The sequence below is a fragment of the Mustelus asterias genome, chromosome 3, assembly GCF_964213995.1.
Source record: "Mustelus asterias chromosome 3, sMusAst1.hap1.1, whole genome shotgun sequence".
Taxonomy (NCBI): Eukaryota; Metazoa; Chordata; class Chondrichthyes; order Carcharhiniformes; family Triakidae; genus Mustelus; species Mustelus asterias.
In genome coordinates, this window is record NC_135803.1 from 145,829,697 (window position 1) to 145,850,644 (window position 20,948).

Sequence of the window (20,948 nt, forward strand, 5' to 3'; positions counted from 1 at the left end):
TTGTTTTTACCTACATTGTCCTTTATTTACATGATATTAAATACTACTTGTACAGGTAAATTCCATTTTTACGCGGTACCATTTTACCAGAAATGCCGGTATGGAAGTGGTTGGGCTGTAAACTGAGTTTTGCATGCTGTGGCGCTGGCTACTGTCCTCAAACACATGAACTCATTAAGCACACTCCTCCCTGTTAAATAATCAATGTATTTATTTCCCATGGCCTCAAATGTTATAAATACCTTTGTGCTAATTGCTGTAATTCTAAGGATGAACTACAATAATACCGGTTTTAAGGAAAATCCTTACTCGACACCGGCCCATTTTGTAAAATCGGGATTTATCTGCATTCTAATGAAAAAAGACCACCTGCCTTCATATGTGTATTTCCTTGTACCAGGTACCGTCCTACTGAATCTATATTGTACCCTTTCTAACACCTCATTACCCCTCCTCAGGTGTGAAGTTCAATACTCACTGTAACTGTGGTGTTAAAATTTTAATAGATACCTCATTACCTGTTCGTTTTTATACTCCGTGCCACTTGGATAAAAATATCGAATTAGATTTTAAAAATTGCCTTTACAACTTTGGGTGCTGTGTTCAATTTTCTGTGAGCCAATGCCCGCAAAGCCCTCTGCCTTCGTACAGCGCTCAGTCCACATCCTTGTGGGATACCATAACTGCTGTTAATATTTGAACCAAAATGCTACACCTTAGGCTTGCTATTATTGAATTCTGTCTGTCACTTTTTAGCCCATGTTCCATATCAATAACTCTACAGTTTAATTTCACCTGCTAAAGGATTAACTTTATCTCCTACTTTCAACACCCATTTCCTCTAGATCTATATCCATGACGAACGGAAGTGGCTCCAGAACGGAACCTGTGGGACACCAGCACTCGCCTTTTCTAACCTGTTTCCTCCTCATTAATTTTGCTATCCAGTTTGCTATCCCCTAATTCTATGCTACTTAACCTAACCTGCCAAAAAACCTTGTTAAAGGCCTTTGTAGAGCGTTTATGCTCTGTATCCACTGTACATTCCCAAACCTGACCACATCTGTTCCCTCTTGAAATTGAGTTTGTCAAACATGATCGTACCCTTTTGAAAGCTGTACCAGCTATTTGTCACTACTTTTTCATAAAATCATAGAATCCCTACAGTGCATAAAGATGCCATTCAGCCCATCGAGTCTGCACTGACCACAATCCCAGCCAGACCCCATTCCCGTAACCCCTCATATTTACCCTGCTAATCCCCCGACACTAGGGTTAATTTAGCATGGCCAGTCAACCTAACCCGTACATCTTTGGACTGTGGGAGGAAACCGGAGCGCCCCAGGAAACCCATGCAGACACGGGGAGAACGTGCAAACTCGACACAGACAGTGATCAGAGGCCTGAATTGAACCCGAGTCCCTGGTGCTGTGAGGCAGCAGTGTTAGCCACCGTGCTGCCCTAAGGATGCTGATTTCTAATCGGCATCCTTGGTTGTCTGTCATCTGAACTTGAGACAATATCCACATCCCTTTTATTCATCATGTATGATAGTACTTTTGTGGAAATTTATGTATGCCATACAAGTTGGCCTTGGAGGGAGTGCAGAGAAGGTTCACCAGGTTGACACCAGAGATGAGGGGTGTTGATTATGAGGAGAGACTGAGCAGATTGGGTTTGTACTCGTTGGAATTTAGAAGGCTGAGGGGGGATCTTATAGAGACCTATAAGATAATGAAGGGGCTGGATAGGGTAGAGGTGGAGAGATTCTTTCCACTTAGAAAGGAAGCTAGAACTAGAGGGCACAGACTCAAAATAAAGGGGGGTCAGTTTAGGACAGAGTTGAGGAGGAACTTCTTCTCTCAGAGGGTGCTGAATCTCTGGAATTCTCTGCCCACTGAAGTGGTGGAGGCTACCTCGCTGAATATGTTTAAATCACGGATAGATGGATTTCTGATCGGTAAGGGAATTAGGGGTTATAGGGATCAGGCGGGTAAGTGGAACTGATCCATTTCAGATCAGCCATGATCTTATTGAATGGCGGGGCAGGCTCGAGGGGCTAGATGGCCTACTCCTGCTCCTATTTCTTATGTTCTTATGTTATTATTAAGTTGAGTATTGTACTTAAAATCGGTTTCCAATTTTTTGTTCCCAGAATAATATAAATACTGGCAGTTCCTCCACTTCTCCAAAAGAACGCCCGGCAAGTTTCAGCCTTCTGTATTTTATTATATTTATTATCAGTAATGAGAGTACTTTGAGTACTCTTGTAAAAGGCTCCATCTCGTTGATTTTCATATATTTTTCGGAAATTGCTAAATGCCACATATTTACACTGACTCAATTCTTTATTTTTAGATATGTAGTAATTTCATTTTTATAGTCTACAGTTTATCCTGCTAAATCCTTGTAATTACCTGGATTAGACACCGTCTTTTCAAAGTAAAACATTTTGCTGGAAAGTGAACCTCAGCCAGCTGTTTAATATTGGTCGAATCACTAGCCCTTGCTTTCAACCTGGAAAGTACACAAAATAATGTATTGAAATCGCGACATGGAAACAGGCCATTTGGCCCAACCAGTCTGTTTATGTTCACCCCTTGTGTGCAAATGGTCCCAATTGCATTTACTCACTTGAATTCCACTGCGCCACAATACTCCAAAGAATTTCCTCTTATTCTGTTCTACGTTTCTTGAATTTACTCTTGGATCTCTGGCCTTCATACTTCCATATGTCAACGTGTGATCCATTGTTCTAATAATATGTACTCCTCAATGTTTTAAAGATCCAATTCGCTATTAATAACCCCACAGCAAACTCAAGATAGGATGACCTCAAAGGGTTAGTTTATTCACAGGCATTCGAAATGAAGGAGGAGGAGCACAATGTTGCCTCCTTTACGTTCATACTGCAAAAGAGGGTTAGAGAAAAGTGAGATTTACAGTGCCGAGCTCACAGAGAAAAGCAACATTGTTTCACGTGGGTTCCAGAGTCCAGAATCAATGTCCAATGAGATATTCCTTCATGGTGATTGGGCTGAGAACTAATGCTGTATATTTACTTTCCCAATGATGTTGACTTCACATGATGAGTTAAATGGTTAGCACTGATCCTGGCTTAATTGTCCAATCAACTGAGCTGTTTTTACATGCATACGAATTGAATTAGCAGGAGTAGACCATTTGGCCCCTCAAACCTAATCCACCATTCAGTAAGATGAACTGACTCTAGTCTCTCAGTGCCAGGCACCTGGGTTCAATTCCCGGCTTGGGTCACTCTCTGCGGATTCTGCACATTCTCCCCGGGTCTGCGTGGGTTTCCTCTGGGTGCTCCGGTTTCCTCCCACAGTCCGAAAGACGTGCTGGTTAGATGTATTCACCATTCTAAATTCTCTCTGTGTATCCGAACAGGCACTGGAGTGTGGCGACTAGGGGATTTTCACAGTAACTTTATTGCAGTGTTAATGTAAGCCAACTTGTGACACATAAATAAACCACAGCTAATCATACAGAGATGAATTGATCTTGTGCGGTCTTGGTACAGAATACCTACAGAGGCAGTGTAGATGGGACCAAGTGTCAAAGCTGGGCCAGAGGTCTGAGGCTGCTAGTTAGGTGGTAAACAGCAGACTGAGACTTTGCAATTGAACAAGATAATGTTACTTGTTCCACGAGCCAGAGACCCATGTCACCTGACTCCCACATTAACACACTGTCTTTGACAAAGGGTCTGTAGCCCTTGTCTGGTTAACCAAGATTGCGAAATGTCACAGCCATTAACAATTGAAAGGAAGGGTGTAGGGCCCTTTGTCTGAGCAGACGAGAAGACTCCTGTTGGCCAATCTGGGCTACGAAATGCAGATGGCCTTTGTATAGTTCTCTTTGCATTTGATCTGTGCAGTCCACAGGGGGGCGTTAGTGGCTCTTAAGAGGTAATGATGTTAGTTCCCCGATACTGCCAGGTAGCTTCCTTCAAGTCACGGAGAGAAAATATCATCATAGAACCATATTTAGCCATTTTAGACCTTTGTCCAGTTTGAAATTTTTAGAGAGAACGAACATACTGATGTATTTTATAAGAAAAATATACATGATAAAATGTCAGTATTCACGGGGGAGGTGCCGGATGATTGGAGGGTGGCTCATGTTGTTGCGTTGTTTTAAAAAAGGTTCCAAAAGAAATCCGGGAAATTATAGGCCAGTAAGTTTGACGTCGGTGGTGGGCAAGTTATTGGAAGGTGTGATAAGGGATAGGATCTACAAATATTTGGATAGACAGGGACTTATTAGGGAGAGTCAACATGGCTTTGTGCGTCGTAGGTCATGTTTGACCAATCTATTAGAGTTTTTCGAGGAGGTTACCAGGAAAGTGGATGAAGGGAAGGCGGTGGATGTTGTCTACCTGGATTTCAGCAAGGCTTTTGATGAGGTCCCTCATGGGAGGTTAGTTAGGAAGGTTCAGTCGCTGGGTATACATGGGGAGGTAGTAAATTGGATTAGACACTGGCTCAATGGAAGAAACCAGAGAGTGGTTGTGGAGGATTGCTTCTCTGAGTGGAGGCCTGTGACTAGTGGTGTGCCGCAGGGATCGGTGTTGGGTCCATTGTTGTTTGTCATCTATATCAATGATCTGGATGATAATGTGGTAAATTGGATCAGCAAATTTGCTGATGATACAAAGATTGGAGGTGTAATGGACAGTGAGGAAGGTTTTCAAAGCTTGCAGAGGGATTTGGACCAACTAGAAAAATGGGTTGAAAAATGGCAAATGGAATTTAACGCAGACAAGTGTGAGATATTGCACTTTGGAAGGACAAACCAAAGAAGAACGTACAGGGTGAATGGTAGGACTCTGAAGAGTGCAGTTGAACAGAGGGATCTGGGAATACAGGTACAAAATTCCCTAAAAGTGACGTCACAGGTGGATAGGGTCGTAAAGAGTGCCTTTGGTACATTGGCCTTTATAAATCGGAGTATCGAGTATAAAAGTTGGAGTGTTATGTTAAGGTTATATAAGGCATTGGTGAGGCCGAATTTGGAGTATTGTGTACAGTTTTGGTCACCTAGTTACAGGAAGGGTGTAAATAAGGTTGAAAGAGCGCAGAGAAGGTTCACAAGGATGTTGCCGGGACTTGAGAAGCTGAGTTACAGAGAGAGATTGAATAGGTTGGGACTTTATTCCCTGGAGCGTAGAAGAATGAGGGGAGATTTGATAGAGGTGTATAAGATTTTGATGGGTATAGATAGAGTGAATGCAAGCAGGCTTTTTCCACTGAGGCTAGGGGAGAAACAAAACCAGAGGGCATGGGTTAAGGGTGAAAGGAGAAAAGTTTAAAGGGAATATTGGGGGGCGGGGGAGGGGGGGCTTCACGCAAAGAGTGGTGGGAATGTGGAATGAGCTGCCGGATAAAGTGGTAAATGCGGGGCCACTCTTAACATTTAAGAAAAACTTGGACGGGTTCATGGATGAGAGGGGTGTGGAGGGATATGGTCCAGGTGCAGGTCAGTGGGACTAGGCAAAAAATGGTTCGGCACAGACAAGAAGGGCCAAAAGGCCTGTTTCTGAGCTGTAATTTTCTATGGTTCTATGATGTGAGGTCTTAGTCCCTCTCAGATTTCAATCTATCTCTGAATTTGTATTGACTCTGCAGGCAGCATCTTGCTGAAGCTTGTGTCCTCTCCAATATACTTTCCTCGGTGTGCTTAAAATAGCCATTTTAATCAAAGCAATATGTTGCACATGCGTAGTATAAGAGTGCAAAATTCAATTGTCCGCTCTAATTGAGAATCTGAAAAGTGACTCATCAGGGAGCCCATTTGAGGAGGGACCGAGCATTGAGGAAGTTGTGGGAGTGATGTGCATTTAACCTTGGAGAAATTGAATGTGACTTTTCTTGGCTGCATTAGTTGTTTCTTTAACATTTGGCCCCTGGCTCCTGTAACTGGGAAACAGCTGCGTATATAACTACCTGATTGATTAGTTGAGACTGTTGGCCAAGGAAATCCATTTTTCACCTGCTACCAGTTTAACTCTGCCCACGAAGCACATTGCACTAGAATCGGCTCCTGTTCCTGATGCCGTACCCTGCCATTACTGACTAACAAAGTGCAATTAGCATGTCACACCCTCATCTTTTGGCATCGTGATGCAGTTGGGTGCGTGCACAGTGATGAGTTTGCAATGGCTTTACCGCAAATGCACAAGTTCTTTGAAGCGCACTTTGCTGCCTGTTCCGACAAACTTTGGCCAATGCAAGTATGAAAAGGTAAAGGTCTGTGGTTCTCAACAGGCTGGCAGTACTCAAAGCAGGGAAGGCGGGATGGGATCCACCCCATTGCTGAGGGAAGCAAGGGTGGAAATTGCTGAGACTCTGGGCACAATCTGCCAATGCTCACTGGATGCAGTTGTGGTGCCAGAGAGCCTAAAGTTTGCAATTTTTACACCCAAAAAAGGAAGAGGGGATAATCTTGGCAACTACACGTCAGTCAGTCTAACATTAAAACAATAATCCAGAACAAAACTATTTTGCATTTGAAAAAAGTATGGACTGAAAATTGTAAATCAGTATGGATTTGTTCAAGGCAAGCCATGTTTGACCAATTTGACTGTTATTTGATGTGGTAATGTCGAGAGTTGACGTGGGCCATGTAATCAATATATAGAAACATAGAAGGTAGGAGCAGGAGGTGGCCATTCAGCCCTTCGAGCCTGCTCCGCCATTCATCACAATCATGGCTGATTGTCCAACTCAATAGCCTAATCTTGCTTTCTCCCCATAACCTTTGATCCCGTTCACCCCAGTATGGACTTTTGAAAGGAGTTTTAGAAAGTACCATGTTATGGGCTTGTTAGAAAAATTAAAACCCATGTGATCAGAGGAACAGTGACAGCATGGATAAGAACTTGGTTGGGGAGGTGGGGCAGCAGATCGTAGAGGGTGGTAATGAGCGGTTGCTTTTCAGATTGAAGGGAATATGTGCAGTTGTGTTCTCTCGGTCAGTATTAGGACCACTGCTAATTCTGATACAAATAATCTGGATTTGTGTACACAGGTCACAAGATCAAAGTATGCAGATGACCCAAAACTAAAATGGAGTGCACAATGAGGAGGGTGGCAACAGACTTTGGAGATCATGGGTTGGTGAAAAGGGCAGAGATAGAGCAGATGAAATTTAACAGATGTGTGTAATAATGTATTTTGATAGGAAAAATGCAGAGCCACAAATGTGCGTGAAATGATTCAATGTTAAAGGGAATGCACAAACAGGGAGACCTTGTGTGTAAGTATACCAATCTTTGAAGATGGAAGACAAGTTGTTACGGTTGTTTTTTTTTACAAAAAAGCATATAGGATTCTTGGACTTGAGTTACTGGCTGGATATTAGGAGTAGGAAATCCAAATACTTTTTTATTTCACTCCCTTCCTCTGTCTACTATCCTTTTATATTCCTATTCCTGGTGCTGCTGTCGTGGGTATGGCAAACCAATCCAATGCTGACCGGGGATCAAATCTAGGACATCTCTGGGTTATGCACAATCTTTGATCATCTTGAGTTAGAGGGAACCCCCTTTTCAAGACAATTGGAAACTTTTATGCTTGAGAATAAGCTGGAAATATCTTTTTCCTTTAAAAAAGCACTTCTGCAAAGAACTGCTGATTTCGAGTGATCCAGGATGTTGATAAGTAAATATTACCAAGTCTGTTCCATGGTTAGTAAATGGTTACTGTAGTGCTACCACTTGCTTGATGTTTTCTCTCTCTTCCCATTTTAGATGTTTCTATGGTGATGAAGTTGAGGCAGGGGGGAACTGCACGTAGCGTACTGCTCTGGTTCCAGGATGAGGTCAGGCATGCACAGAATGATGAGATGCCTGTTAATCTTAATGAACGTTGAAAATGCTGGTTAATTCTGTTGCCTTTTTGCTAAAATGCCAGAATACCTTGTGACTGTTCGATGGTTGCAACAGATTCACGTAGTGTTGACGTGAAAGTAGTTAGATTTTCTTTCCCCTAGACTGTGTATCTCTTTTTGTATAGTTGTTTTCACAGAACATCTGCAGAAGCCATTTTTCTGAGAAGGTTTCACTCCGTTTGGACTGTATGTCGCTACGTAATAATAATGAAAGGAACCAGAGACTCTTTCTAATATACGTATTAGGTTTGCACCCAAACATTTTACAGTAAATTTAAAGAAAATTTAGTGAAATCTGCTGTAGGATCCAAAAAGTGAGATTCTCTAGGGTCTTGACGTTGGGACACAGGCAGCTGTCAGTATTGTGTAGAGGTGGTTTTCCTTTGGTTGAGTGAAGGTTAGAGATTGGCACATCTCTCAAAACTGATGGGGCTTTGTGTGAAAGTGAATATGGTTATTTATTTGAGAGATTGTTGACCAGTCATGGAGCCTGTGATTTCAGCAGAACTTAATTCTGTCTGGTGCATGTTTAGAAGAGGAGTTCAATGACCCAACTGCTGTCTATGTGCAATTCTTACTGACAATCCCAACACAAGCACTTGAATTCTGTTGTCCTTTTAGAACTTTACATTGCAGCATCTTGAACAAAAAAACAGAATTTCAGAACATGCACAATTTTGGGAAGATTAGAATATATTCAAATGGTGTCACTGCATTATAGCATGCTGATGTATCAATCAGTCATGCAGCAGAGTGATCAGATACGAGTATGTTCTTACAAGTCCCATGTCCCGAATGGCCTCTATATGCTAACTGAGGCCAAGTCTGTAGGTAGTTTAAACACAGGATACTGTTTGCTCTAGCAGTGAGTAAACTGGGAGCAATTACCTGCACTCACTCTTGGGACTGGAGTTGGGAGCATGCATTAAAAATAATTACAAAGGGAAATTATTGTGATGGTTCAAAGCTGTATGTCACTGAAATTTGTACTGCAAAGTGGTGCTGCAGTTTGTAAAAATTTGATACAGTTAAGTACTGTGAGTGATGGCCAAGTAAAAGCATGTGTGTTTCTGGTTCTGTTTGACCGTATAGTCTAAAGTGAAAGATGAATCTTTCATTTATCTAGAGCGTTTCACAACTTCAGGATATTCCAAGCTGCTTTATAGCCAATTACATATAGTTGAAATGTAGTCACTGCTATGACACAACTGCAGTCATTTTGAAAAGAGTTCCCCAAACTAATTTGATAATCTGTTTTCATATCAATTGAGTGGTAAATATTGACAAGGGAACTGGGGAAATCTCTCCTGTTCTTCTTGGAACTAGTGCCAGGGGACATTTTATGTCCACCTGAGAGAACAGTTCTACACTTCATCCAAAAGACAGCAGCGGCAGTGATGCAGCACTCCTTCAGTACTACACTTAGAGTGTCAGCCTAGATTTTGTGTGCAAGAATTTGGAGCAGAACTGTGAATGAGCGACATTCTAACTTCGCTGAGTGTGCTATCTAGCTTTAACCAGTCTTAAATGGGAGATCCCTTGTTTTTAAAGGAATGTGTCAAATGAGGCACTGGGTTCACTCAAGACTTTATTTCCCCAAAGTCATTGCACACACCTTACTATTACGGTAACAGCAGTGATCTGCCCAAGGGCAAGTCTTCTCGTTTCTCCATGCCTCTCAGTCTTGCACTTTACTTTTCAGTTGATTGTAGGAGCCTCCCATTTGTAATTTTAAATTGTTTAACATGATTCTTTCTCCCTCTTGGTTTGCATCCCTCTAAACTTCTTTCAAGCACCTTCACATTTTCATGCTTTAGATTATGACCAATGTAACCTTGTTGCCTTTTCTTGATATTCACTGAAAATCTTTTCTCTTGCATCACCCTGAGAACTACTTCATTGATCTTGTGTTTTCTCCACCAGACCAACTCCATCCTTCTCCAGAATCACATTTCATGACTTTCTAGATGTCCACTTTTCTTAGTGGAAGAAAATTAAAACCAGTATTTTATAATAACTGATTAGGAAGAGTTTCAGCATTTTTCACCAAGATCCCCACTGCAAGAAGGAAATGAAATTGTAGCATTTACCAAATGAGAGTAAAAGAAAACCTGAAGCCAAGTCACTCCAGGCTACAGCTCAGCAGCTCATAGTTGTTCACAAGGACTTGGCCGGGGGTAATATAGAGAGAGACTCAAAAGGAAGAGTGAAAATATAAAAATGGTTTGCTAGTGGTGATGGTTTAGTTTGGTAAGGTAGGTAGGTAGGATGGTTTGGAAGAGGTGACGTTTCTGGCTAGCTGCCAGCAAGTCCAATCCTGACGTGTTAGCGGGGCCGATTGAAAAAGTCAACCATTGATTCAAAAGTGCTTTGTTTTCCAAGTCATGTGTGTTCTATAACTGGGTGGAATGTCAAGGGCTTCATTCAGCATGTTCATCACCAGTTGAACCAAGCACCATGAGTAAGCATGAAAGCGATAGACAGGAAAAGGTCCACACAGCCTGTCCCAGTTTTGTTAAAATAACTTACTGAACTGTTGGCTTTCAATGGAGTTGTAAATTTACACAGGAAATGAATGGGGAAGGGGCTGTCCTCCTAAATGTATCTTTAGTTTTATTCATTGAGCTTTTAATTCTTTCGAGGAAGTGAGCATCACTGGCAAAGTCAACGTTTGTTGCCAGCCTCTAATCACCCTTGAAAAGGTAATGGTGAGCTGACTGCTTGCAGTCCATGTGGTGAATGTATACCCACACAACTGTTGGGAAGGGAGTTAGATTTAGTAGATGTAATGGATTTGGGAGGTTCTGTTGAAGGAGAAGTGCATCTTGTAGATGATGCACAGTGCTGCAGCTGTGTGCTGGTGGTGGAGGGAGTGAATGTTGAAGGTGGTGGATAGGGTGTCAATCTGGTGGGCTGCTTTGTCCTGGATGGTGTTGACTTGTTCAGTGTTGTTGGAGCTGCACTCACCCAGGCAAGTGGAGAGTATTCCATCACACTCCTGACTCATACCTTGTAGATGGTGGACAGGCTTTGGGAAGTTGGAGGTTTAGTTACTCACTGCTTATACTCATTTTACTTTGTTCTATCTTATGCAGACAAATGACTGTGTACAGACTAAAATAAAATGCCTGCAAGATCCCCCACCCCCACCACTTAACTCCATGGTAGAAACTTGATCAGTTTTGTCTTGTGAAAGTTCCTGACTGCACCCACTCTGCGAACCCTTTCTGATGGCACCAAGTGAGATTGGCAACTTGAGGCATGATGAAGCATTCTCAGTGGAAATGTTTTCACCTCATAGTCAAAAGGTTTTTTCTGACATTCTGGTGCAATACAAATGTAGTGGCTCTATCAGAGATGCGTTTTTCAGGTACGATGGCCTCTCTGCCACCTAAGGTGAATATAACCAATTCCCTAGCCCTTCTTGAAGAAGAGCATTGGGAGTTTCTTGCATCCTCATAGTCATAGAAGTTTATGGCATGGAACAGGCCCTTCGGCCCAACTTGTCCATGCTGCCCATTTTTTTAACCCCTAAACTAGTTGCAATTACCCGTGTTTGGCCCATATCCCTCTATACCCATCTTGCCCATGTAACTGTCTAAACGCTTTTTAAAAGACAAAATTATACCCGCCGTTACTAGTACCTCTAGCAGCTTATTCCAAACACTCGCCACCCTCTGTGTGAAAAAAATTGTCCCTCTGGACCCTTTTGTATCTCTCCCCTCTCACCTTAAACCTATGCCCTCTAGTTTTAGACCCCCCTACTTTTGGGAAAAGATATTGACTATCTAGCTGATCTATGCCCCTCATTATTTTATAGACCTCTATAAGATCACCCTTAAGCCTCCAACGCTCCAGAGAAAAAAGTCCCAGTCTATCTAGCCTCTCCTTGTAACTCAAACCATCAAGTCCCGGTAGCATCCTAGTTTTCTGCACTCTTTCTAGTTTAATAATATCCTTTCTATAATAGGTTGACCAGAACTGTACACAGTTCAATATTTAGCTATCAGCCAAAATTAATACAAGTGGCTTTTCCAGCTCATTGCTATTTGTGAAATCTTGCTGAATGTAAATGAGCTGCTGCGCTCCCTTATACCACTCCCTACTTCAATCATACTTCACAAGCTATGAAGTGCTTTAGGATGCTCTGAGGTAACGAAAGACAACTTGCAAATGTATGTTTTTTCAATGCAGGGAATGTATACACATCTCATAAAAGTTTGGTGATACCAGAATTGTGCGTGCCATACAGATTATTGCATCTGTAATGGAGCAACTGATCTCGGAAGTATGAAAGTTGCATCTTAATTGTAAACGTTACCGAGTATCATTGATGGTGGATGGGCTTTGCAATGACACAAAATTTCCAACGTTTATTTTTGTCAGCTGTCATTGTTTACTTTGGAATTCCCCAAAGTCATGTGTGAACCAAGGGTGTGACGCTGAAGGCTGAAGTGTTCGTTTCTCATCGGTCCTTGTATTTTCACTGAAGTGGATAGCGAGAGAACTGTTGATAATGCTGGTTAATTGTCATGCATATTTGTTTATGCAGTCGAACTCTATTTGCTTTGGCAGGATTAACTCTTCATACATCTAACAAAGTTAACATTTCTCTGTTCACATCCTTTCCACCATCAGCCCTGTTACCCAAAGTACCTGTTTCCAGATTTAAGTATGTAAACATAAGAACTAGGAGCAGGAGTAGGCCATCTGGCCCCTCGAGCCTGCTCTGCCATTCAATAAGATCATGGCTGATCTTTTCGTGGACTCAGCTCCACTTACCCGCCTGCTCACCGTAACCCTTAATTCCTTTACTGTTCAAAGATTTACCTATCCTTGCCTTAAAACCATTCAATGAGGTAGCCTCAATTGCTTCACTAATTTCAACTACTGTTCTCTTCAACCTGTCTGCAAAAAAAAAACATGATGGAAAATTCTAAGTGTTTTCCCCCAATATTCTCCCTTCCCTTTTGGGAAAAACTTGAACTCTGCCTAATACTTTCTCCATGTGTTATAGTGAATAATGTGAACTCTTGATTTCACTTCTTTCAAAATGTTGCCGCAACTCCCACGTCCTTCCTTCATCTTGAGGTGGATCAGTTTGCCTATGATGATGCAGTTTGATTTCCCCAATGATTGAGGTATTGACCTTGATCCATCAAGTATTTTCTTCTCAAACTGCCTGAGATTGAGCATCTTCCTGGGAGATGAGGAAAGAAGAAATAAGACTGCTGATGAGCTGCGGTATCTTTTCCTAACCTCCATTATTTCTCTTTCTTCTGCCTCTCCCAGCCCTGGACATTGAAGAAGGTCTGATGAGCTTTGCAGGTCTCGACCAGTGTCCAGTTTCAAGAATATAACACAAGAACGAGAGCAGGAGTAGGCCATCTGGCCCCTCGAGCCTGCTCCGCCATTCAATAAGATCATGGCTGATCTTTTCGTAGACTCAGCTCCACTTACCCGCCCGCTCACCATAACCCTTAATTCCTTTACTGTTCAAAGATTTACCTATCCTTGCCTTAAAAACACTCAATGAGGTAGCCTCAACTGCTTCACTGGGCAGGGAATTCCACAGATTCGCAACCCTTTGGGTGAAGAAGTTCCTCCTCAACTCAGTCCTAAATCTGCTCCCCCTTATTTTGAGGCCACGCCCCCTAGTTCTAGTTTCACCTGCCAGTGGAAAAAACCTCCCTGTTATTTAATCTATTCCCTTCATAATCTCATATGTTTCTATAAGATCTCCCCTCATTCTTCTGAATTCCAATGCGTATAGCCCCAGCCTACACAGTCTCTCCTCATAAGCCAACCCTCTCAACTCCGCAGTCAACCTAGTGAATCTCCTGTGCACCCCCTCCAGTGCCAGTATATCCTTTCTCAAGTAAGGAGTCCAAATCTGTACACAGTGCTCCAGGTGTGGCCTTACCAGCAGCTTCTACAGCTGCAACACAACCTCCCTGTTTGTAAACTCCATCCCTCTTGCAATGAAGGACAAAATTCCATTTGCTTTCTTAATTACCTGGTGCACATGCAAACCAACTTTTTGGGATTCATGCACAAGGATACCCAGGTCCCTCTGCACAGAAGTATGCTGCAATTTTTTACCATTTAAAAAAATTACAGGAGTTTTGGTCTCCTTATTTGAGGAAGGATATGGTGCATTGGAGGCAGTTCAGAGGAGATTCACCAGATTCATTCCGGGAATGAAAGAGTTGACTTATGAGGAGACGTTAAAGAATTTGGGTTTGTGCTCGCTGGAGTTTAGAAGGATGAGAGGGGATCTGATCGAGGTATATAAAATTTTAAAAGGGATTGATAAAGTAAATGTAGACCAAATGTTTCCTCTTATGGGGCAATCTAGAACAAGGAGTTACAGGTATAGGTTGAGAGGCAGTAGATTTAAAACTGAGATGAGGGGGAGCTACTCGCAGAGAGTGGTGAATTTGTGGAACTCGCTGCCCCATAGCGCGGTGGAGTCTGAATTGCTGAATGGTTTCAAGAGGGCGATAGATACATTTCTAATTTTAAAAAAAGGATAAAGGGACATGGGGAACAGGTAGGGAGGTGGATTTGAGACCAGGGAGAGATTGGCCATGATCTGATTGAATGGGCTGTATTTGCCTACTTCTGCCCCTAATTCCTATGTTCCTCACCAAGGTTGCAACAGTTAGCCATTAGGCTGTATCCAAAAGTATGTTTGTATGTATTCCCTTCTCTTGTGAAAAAACATTTCTTTCTCTTACCAATCTCTCACCAGTGTTACTGCCAAAAAGATGAACTCATGCCGTGTTGTGGTCTCTTGTACTGAAAAGTAGGCCTTCTCTGAAAATGTACAGTGCCTTTTTTATGCTCTGGCTATTGCTGTTATCAGTTGATAATTATTAATTGAGCACTTTTAATTTTATTCTTTTGCAGTTATCTGAATGATCTTGAAAGGATAGCGAGATCTGATTACATCCCGACCCAACAGGATGTACTGCGAACCAGAGTCAAGACTACAGGCATTGTAGAAACCCATTTCACTTTCAAGGACCTACATTTCAAGTAAGCATCGCGTGGTTAAATTTTGAGTCTGTGCTGTTGTTTCTGATTAGATTAAAAGCAATAAGAGCTTCCTGCACAAATCGATAAAACAAGTATTTTTTGAGGGGTGGGAGATATTGTAATCGTTTCACTATTGCTTGGTTTATGTTAGTAGGTTATTGATTCTAATCCTGCATCTGTTATACGTGATAAGATTAGATTTTTATTCTGTTTTATTTCATGCCCCTTCCTGAACCACCTCTTTCAGGCACAGTTTCCTACTAAAGAAGGTGTAACAGCTGTCTGCTCCTAGTCCTTTGCCAGTGTTGTTTTGTTTTTAAACATTATTCCCTTTAATGTAGAAGAGTAAGGAGTGATTTAATTGTGTTTTTTAAAATGATTGAGATATTTAAGACCATAAGAAATAGGAACAGGAGTAGGCCGTTCGGTCCCTCGAGCCTACTCTGCAATTTAATGGGATCATGGCTGATTGCCACAAAAACCCAACTGGTATACAAATGTCCTGGAAGGGGACAGTTGGGTGGTGGGGAGGGGAAGGAGAAAGAAACTAGGATTGTTTTCACTGGAAAGACAGGCTGGGGAGACCTGATAGAAGCCTACAAAATTGAGAGGCATCGACAGGGTGGACAGTCAGAGCCTTTTCCCCAGGATGGAAGTGTCAATTTCAAGGGGGCACAGGTTCAAGGTGAGAGGGGGAAAGTTTAAGGGAGATATGTGGGGGATGTTTTTCACGCAGAGCGGTGGATGCCTGGAATGTGCTACCAGAGGAGGTGGTGGAGGCAAGCACATTAGCAACACTTAAGAGGCATCCGGATGGGTACATGAATAGGGAGGGAAAAGAGGGATATGGACCGAGTAAGGACAGAAGATTTTTTTTTAGTTTAGTTAGGGCATCATGATCGGCACAGGCCTGGAGAGCCGAAGGGCCTGTTCCTGTGCTGTACTTTTCTTTGTTCTTTGAAACCAGCTATCATTGCTGATATGTCACCCTAATCAAACACCAGTTTGATTGATTCTTAACTGTTCCCTGAAATGACATAAAAGCACATTCCGCTGTATCAAGTTGTGGCTGATGGAGGTGATCCAGAGTTTCAAGAAAAGTAGGACTGGGTAATATAGTCCCAGCCTTGCCAGAAAGGTGTTTGAAATAAACATTTTTTTGCTAGGCATTATTTAAAAAAAAGCTGGTTTAGCCGTTTCCAGAGTTTCATTTCTTGAGTTTGTTCTTCTTCATTTGGATCCCATCACATTGTCAATATTTCAGTGGTTTGATTCCAAGTTAGACTCAAGTTAGGAGGACAGGGGCTGGCAACTAATTATTCTGTTCAAGCCTCGCTAGGCAACCATTGAAAGATCACTTTCCTGTACAAAGGTTCACAGCAATGTTTTAGACTGTCCATTCACGCAGCTTGCATGCTCGTGCACACCTGCCACACAATGGTATTCCTGAGCCTTCCAGTTCTGAAGAGCAGGAAGGAGCAGCACTGAATCATGCAAGCATGTAGCATTAGCAGCAGGGGAGCGATGGCCTAATGGTACTATCACTCAACTATTGATCCATAAATTCAACTGATGTTCTGGGGACCCGGGTACGAATCCCCTTACGGCAAATGTTGGAATTTGAATTTAATAAAATTTAAGAATCTACTGATGACCATGAAACCATCGTCGACTGTCGGAAAAACCCATCTTTGTACACTAATGCCCTTTAAGGAAAGAAATCTGCCGTCCTTACCTGGTCTGACCTACATATGACTCCAGAGCCACAGCAATGTGGTTGACTCTGAACTGCCCTTGGGCAATTAAGGATGGGAAATAAATGCTGGCCAACCAACAATGTTAATGTCCCACGATTGAATTTAAAAAACCCACAGAGGCACAGTGTGCCAGGTTTGTTCAGGTTGCTAGGTGCTCACAGCCTATACTATCAATGCCATTAGACCAGAATTCATTTTGAGATCAGCTGATCGGAAGTGGAGTTTAGTGAAAATAAGTTTATGCAGGTGCAATAATTTTATTTGCAAGCCCACGTGTAGCATTTGAGAGAGCCTCCAGTTTGAACCAATTTCATTTCTACAGAACAAATTATTAAAATCTGAGACCCCGGATTTAAAGACTTTGACCGTTACCCAACCATTCACAAATTCACCATTCTTGTCACTAATCATTTCTGATGTTGGTGAAAACTGCGTTGTTGTCCTCTTATGGGCAAACTGAGAGCACAGTCATAGCAATCTGGAGGCATTTCAGGAGGCTCGCAATCTGTCATTGGTGTACGTTTACCTTTTTATATTGTCATCTCGTTTACAGCAGCACAACTGTCCTTGAGGCAGGCCTGTAGTTCTACTAAATTGAAAGGTTCTTGTTAAAGCTGTAATTGTTTAGGACAATTCATGTGCGTGTGTTCTGAGGGACGTTGGTGTTTTGGCTCTCTCTCCAACCCTCAGAAGATCCGTGCCAAATATTTTCTAAATGAAAACTTTGTTACACAAGCAAATTTAAGAAGTAAAGCCAAGCACTATTTATCACAATGACCTTGGGTTTTAAATGAAACCTCAGAGGAAAGATCATCATTCAGAGCAGGTTTGATTTGGTAACTGGTACCGAGAGAGAGAGAGAATTGTGTGACTGCCAACAGTTTGTATGCCACTGAACACAAGTGTCAATGTTTCACAGGAGAAATGTATCATGAATGACTGTCTCGATCTTGACTATGCTCGTGTGGCTTGAGGCGTGCCGTAGAAAGCATCAGAGGTGCGGCATGGTGGTACAGTGGTTAGCACTATTACCTCTCAGCGCCAGAAACCCAGGTTCAATTCCGGCTTCGGGTCACTGTCTGTGCGGAGTTTGCACTTTCTCCTTATGTCTTTGTGCGTTTCCTCCGGGTGCTCCAGTTTCCTCCCACAGTCCAAAGATGTGCGGGTTAGGTTGATTAGCCATGCTAAAATTGACCCTAGTGTTGGGGGATTAGCAGGGTAAATGTATGGGGTTACAGGAATAGGGCCTGGGTGAGATTGTGGTCAGTACAAACTCGATGGCCGAATGGCCTCCTTCTGTACTGTAAGGATTCTATGAGTGTTGCTGGGCGCTTTGTTGACATTCTTATGAAAGCTTGATCGTCACCCTAGCTATGACTGTAACACTACATTCTGCACTGTCTCGTTTCCTTCTCTATGAACGGTATGCTTTGTCTTTATAGCGCATAAGAAACAATGCTTTTCACTATGTTAATACATGTGACAATAATGAATCGAATCAAATCAAATTCACAGGCAATTATTGTTTTAAAATCAAATCAGACTGTTCATTTCATTTTAAAAAAATCTGGATCCCAATGCAGTGTTAAACATGGCTAAAAGTTCAGTTTCAACAGTAGAACAGTTATATAACTGAAATAAAAAGAGAGTGCGGGAATATTCAGGGCCTGCAGCATCTGTGGAGAGAGAAACAGGATGTGATTGTTCTTCATAGCTATCGTATGCCAGAACATTTACATAAGAACATAGGAGGTAAGAGTACGTACGGCCTCTCGATTGCTCCGTTCAGTAAGATCACAGCTGATCTGATTGGCCCCAACTCCAATGTTCTGCCTGTTGCCCAGAACCCTGACAGTTGCAAGAATTTGTCTGTCTGAGCCTTGAATATATTCAATGACCCAGCCTCCACAGCTCTGTAACGTGGAGAATTCCAAAGATTCATGACCGTCTGAGAGAAGCAATTCCTCCTCACCTCCATCACAAGTGGGCAACCCCTTACTCTGAAACTATGCCCTCTTGTTATCCCTCATGAGGGATAACATCCTCTCAGCATCTATCCTATCAAGCCCCCCAATATGCTTCAAGAAGGTCACCTCTTATTCTTTGAGCTTCAAGTGAGTGCAGACTCGATCTTTCCTCAAGACTGTCCCTCCATCCAGGGATGAACCTGGTCAACCTTCTCTGAACTGTATCCAATGCAAACATATCCCTCAAATAAGGAGACCACACAGTACTCCAGGGTATTATTAGGACCATACCTAAGTTGTTATGACTGGCCCCCAGGGGAGGTCCCCCTTATCCCGGACATGATTCCTCTGGATGGGATGCCCCCAAATTGTTATGCCCTCACGTGAGGGGGGATGAACTGGCTCACTTTCTTTATACAACCACTTGGTTGGTCACAACAAGATTACTTCAAAAAGGATCCCTTCCCTTGTGAATGTTCTTATGTTCTTATGAATACCATTATCGTGTCCAAATGTAATTATACTTTAAAAATATCCTATTTAACCAGCTTTCTGGAGTTAGTGAGTTTATTAGCTACTAAACGTGAGAAAGATAATAAAGCACATGCATTCACATAGGTTAGAATTGAGTCCAAAAATAAGTTTTAAAAATACGTGCAAATTTGTCATTGGCTTGCCTATAAGGAGTAGATGGTGAAATGTTGGAGCCATTTGAGATTCGTGGTTCCAGTCGTGCTGACTTCAGCAGTTGAATAATTCTGCATTTTAGCTGATGATGCCTTGCTTTCTTTATGGTTGTAACTTTGCTTGCTTCAGCAATCAGAGAGATCAAGACTTGTATTTTTTTGCCTGTCAGAACCACAGGGGTGACCGCTGCTGTCCATGTTGCTGTGTCACACACTGACACACCCAACACTAGTCCACACTGACCAAGTTTTGCAGTTGGCTTTTTTCCCAGTCTCCTGTCTATTCCTGGAAGGCTCCAAATCCACACATTAGTCTGGGACATTATTTACTGGATATCAATCATGCTGAGATGATATGCTACCGTTATCTGCAGAGGAGACGGCTGTTAGTTTCTGTCTAGCTTTTGTATCTTTGATATGTCCCCCTCTGGAAGAAGGGTGTGATATTGTATTGTCTTTCTCTTAGTATCACCCACACCAGAGAAATTCGGACAGTGACTGAATTTACACACCCAGAATTTACATCCTTGGCCATCTTTGGCTTGTATGGCCATTTTAAAAAACGCACGTCTTATGTAAAATTCCAATATGTCCGTACATAATTCGGGATTTTTTTTCTCCATCATTGTGATACACATGTGGCAAAACTCCCTACTTTTATACCCTAACCCCTTTGCAATAAAGGGCAACATTCCATTTGCCTTCCTAATTACCTCTTTACCTGATGGTAACCTTTCATGTTTGATAAAAGCATAAGAACTAGGAGCAGGAATGGGCCATCTGGCCCCTCGAGCCTGTTCTGCCATTCAATAAGATCATGGTTGATCTTTTTGTGGACTCAGCTCCACTTACCCACCCGCTCACCATAGCCCTTCATTCCTTTACTGTTCAAAAATTTATCTATCCTTGCCTTAAAAACATTCAATGAGGTAGCCTCAACTATTTCACTGGGCAGGGATTTCCACAGATTCACAACCCTTTGTGTGAAGAAGTCTCTCCTTAACTCAGTCCTAAATCTGCTCCCCCTTATTTTGAGCCCACGCCTCCTGGTTCTGGTTTCACCTGCCAGTGGAAACAACTTCCCTACTTCTATTTTATCTATTCCCTTCATAATCTTTTATGTTTCTATAAGATCTCCCCTCATTCTTCTGAATTCCAATGAGTATAGTCCCAATCTACTCAGTCTCTCCCCATAAGCCAACCCTCTCATGTTTTTATTTGACTCCTCTTCCCACCAGAGTAGATAACCTCACATTTTCTAACTATATACTAACTGTCATTGTTTTTGCCCGTTCACTTAACCTTTCTTTATCCCTTTGCAGACTCTAGTTTGCTTTAACATTTATCTTGGTATCGTAAGCAAATTTGGCCATGATGCACATGGTCCCTTCATCCAGATTATTGATACAGATTGTAAATAATTGAGACCCCAGCACTGATCCCTCTGGCAGCACACTAGTTGCAGTTTGCCAACCTAGAATGTCCCATTTATCCCGATTCTTTAATAGCCAGCTAATCTTTTGCCTGTGCTGATGTATTGCTCCCAGTACAATGAGTTCTTATTTGTTCTGTAACTTTTCTTG

General features: G+C 42.2%; 1 protein-coding gene across 2 annotated transcripts in view; it reads left to right on the plus strand.

Moving 5' to 3' along the window:
- The window catches only part of LOC144491691 (guanine nucleotide-binding protein G(i) subunit alpha-2), a 238,866-nt gene that overhangs the window by 161,063 nt on the left and 56,855 nt on the right, over window positions 1–20,948 (plus strand). For both annotated transcript variants that reach the window (XM_078209874.1, XM_078209875.1), the window contains exon 5: window positions 14,827–14,955. In XM_078209874.1, the coding sequence (XP_078066000.1) occupies window positions 14,827–14,955 (129 nt within the window). The remainder of the gene's footprint in view (window positions 1–14,826; window positions 14,956–20,948) is intronic.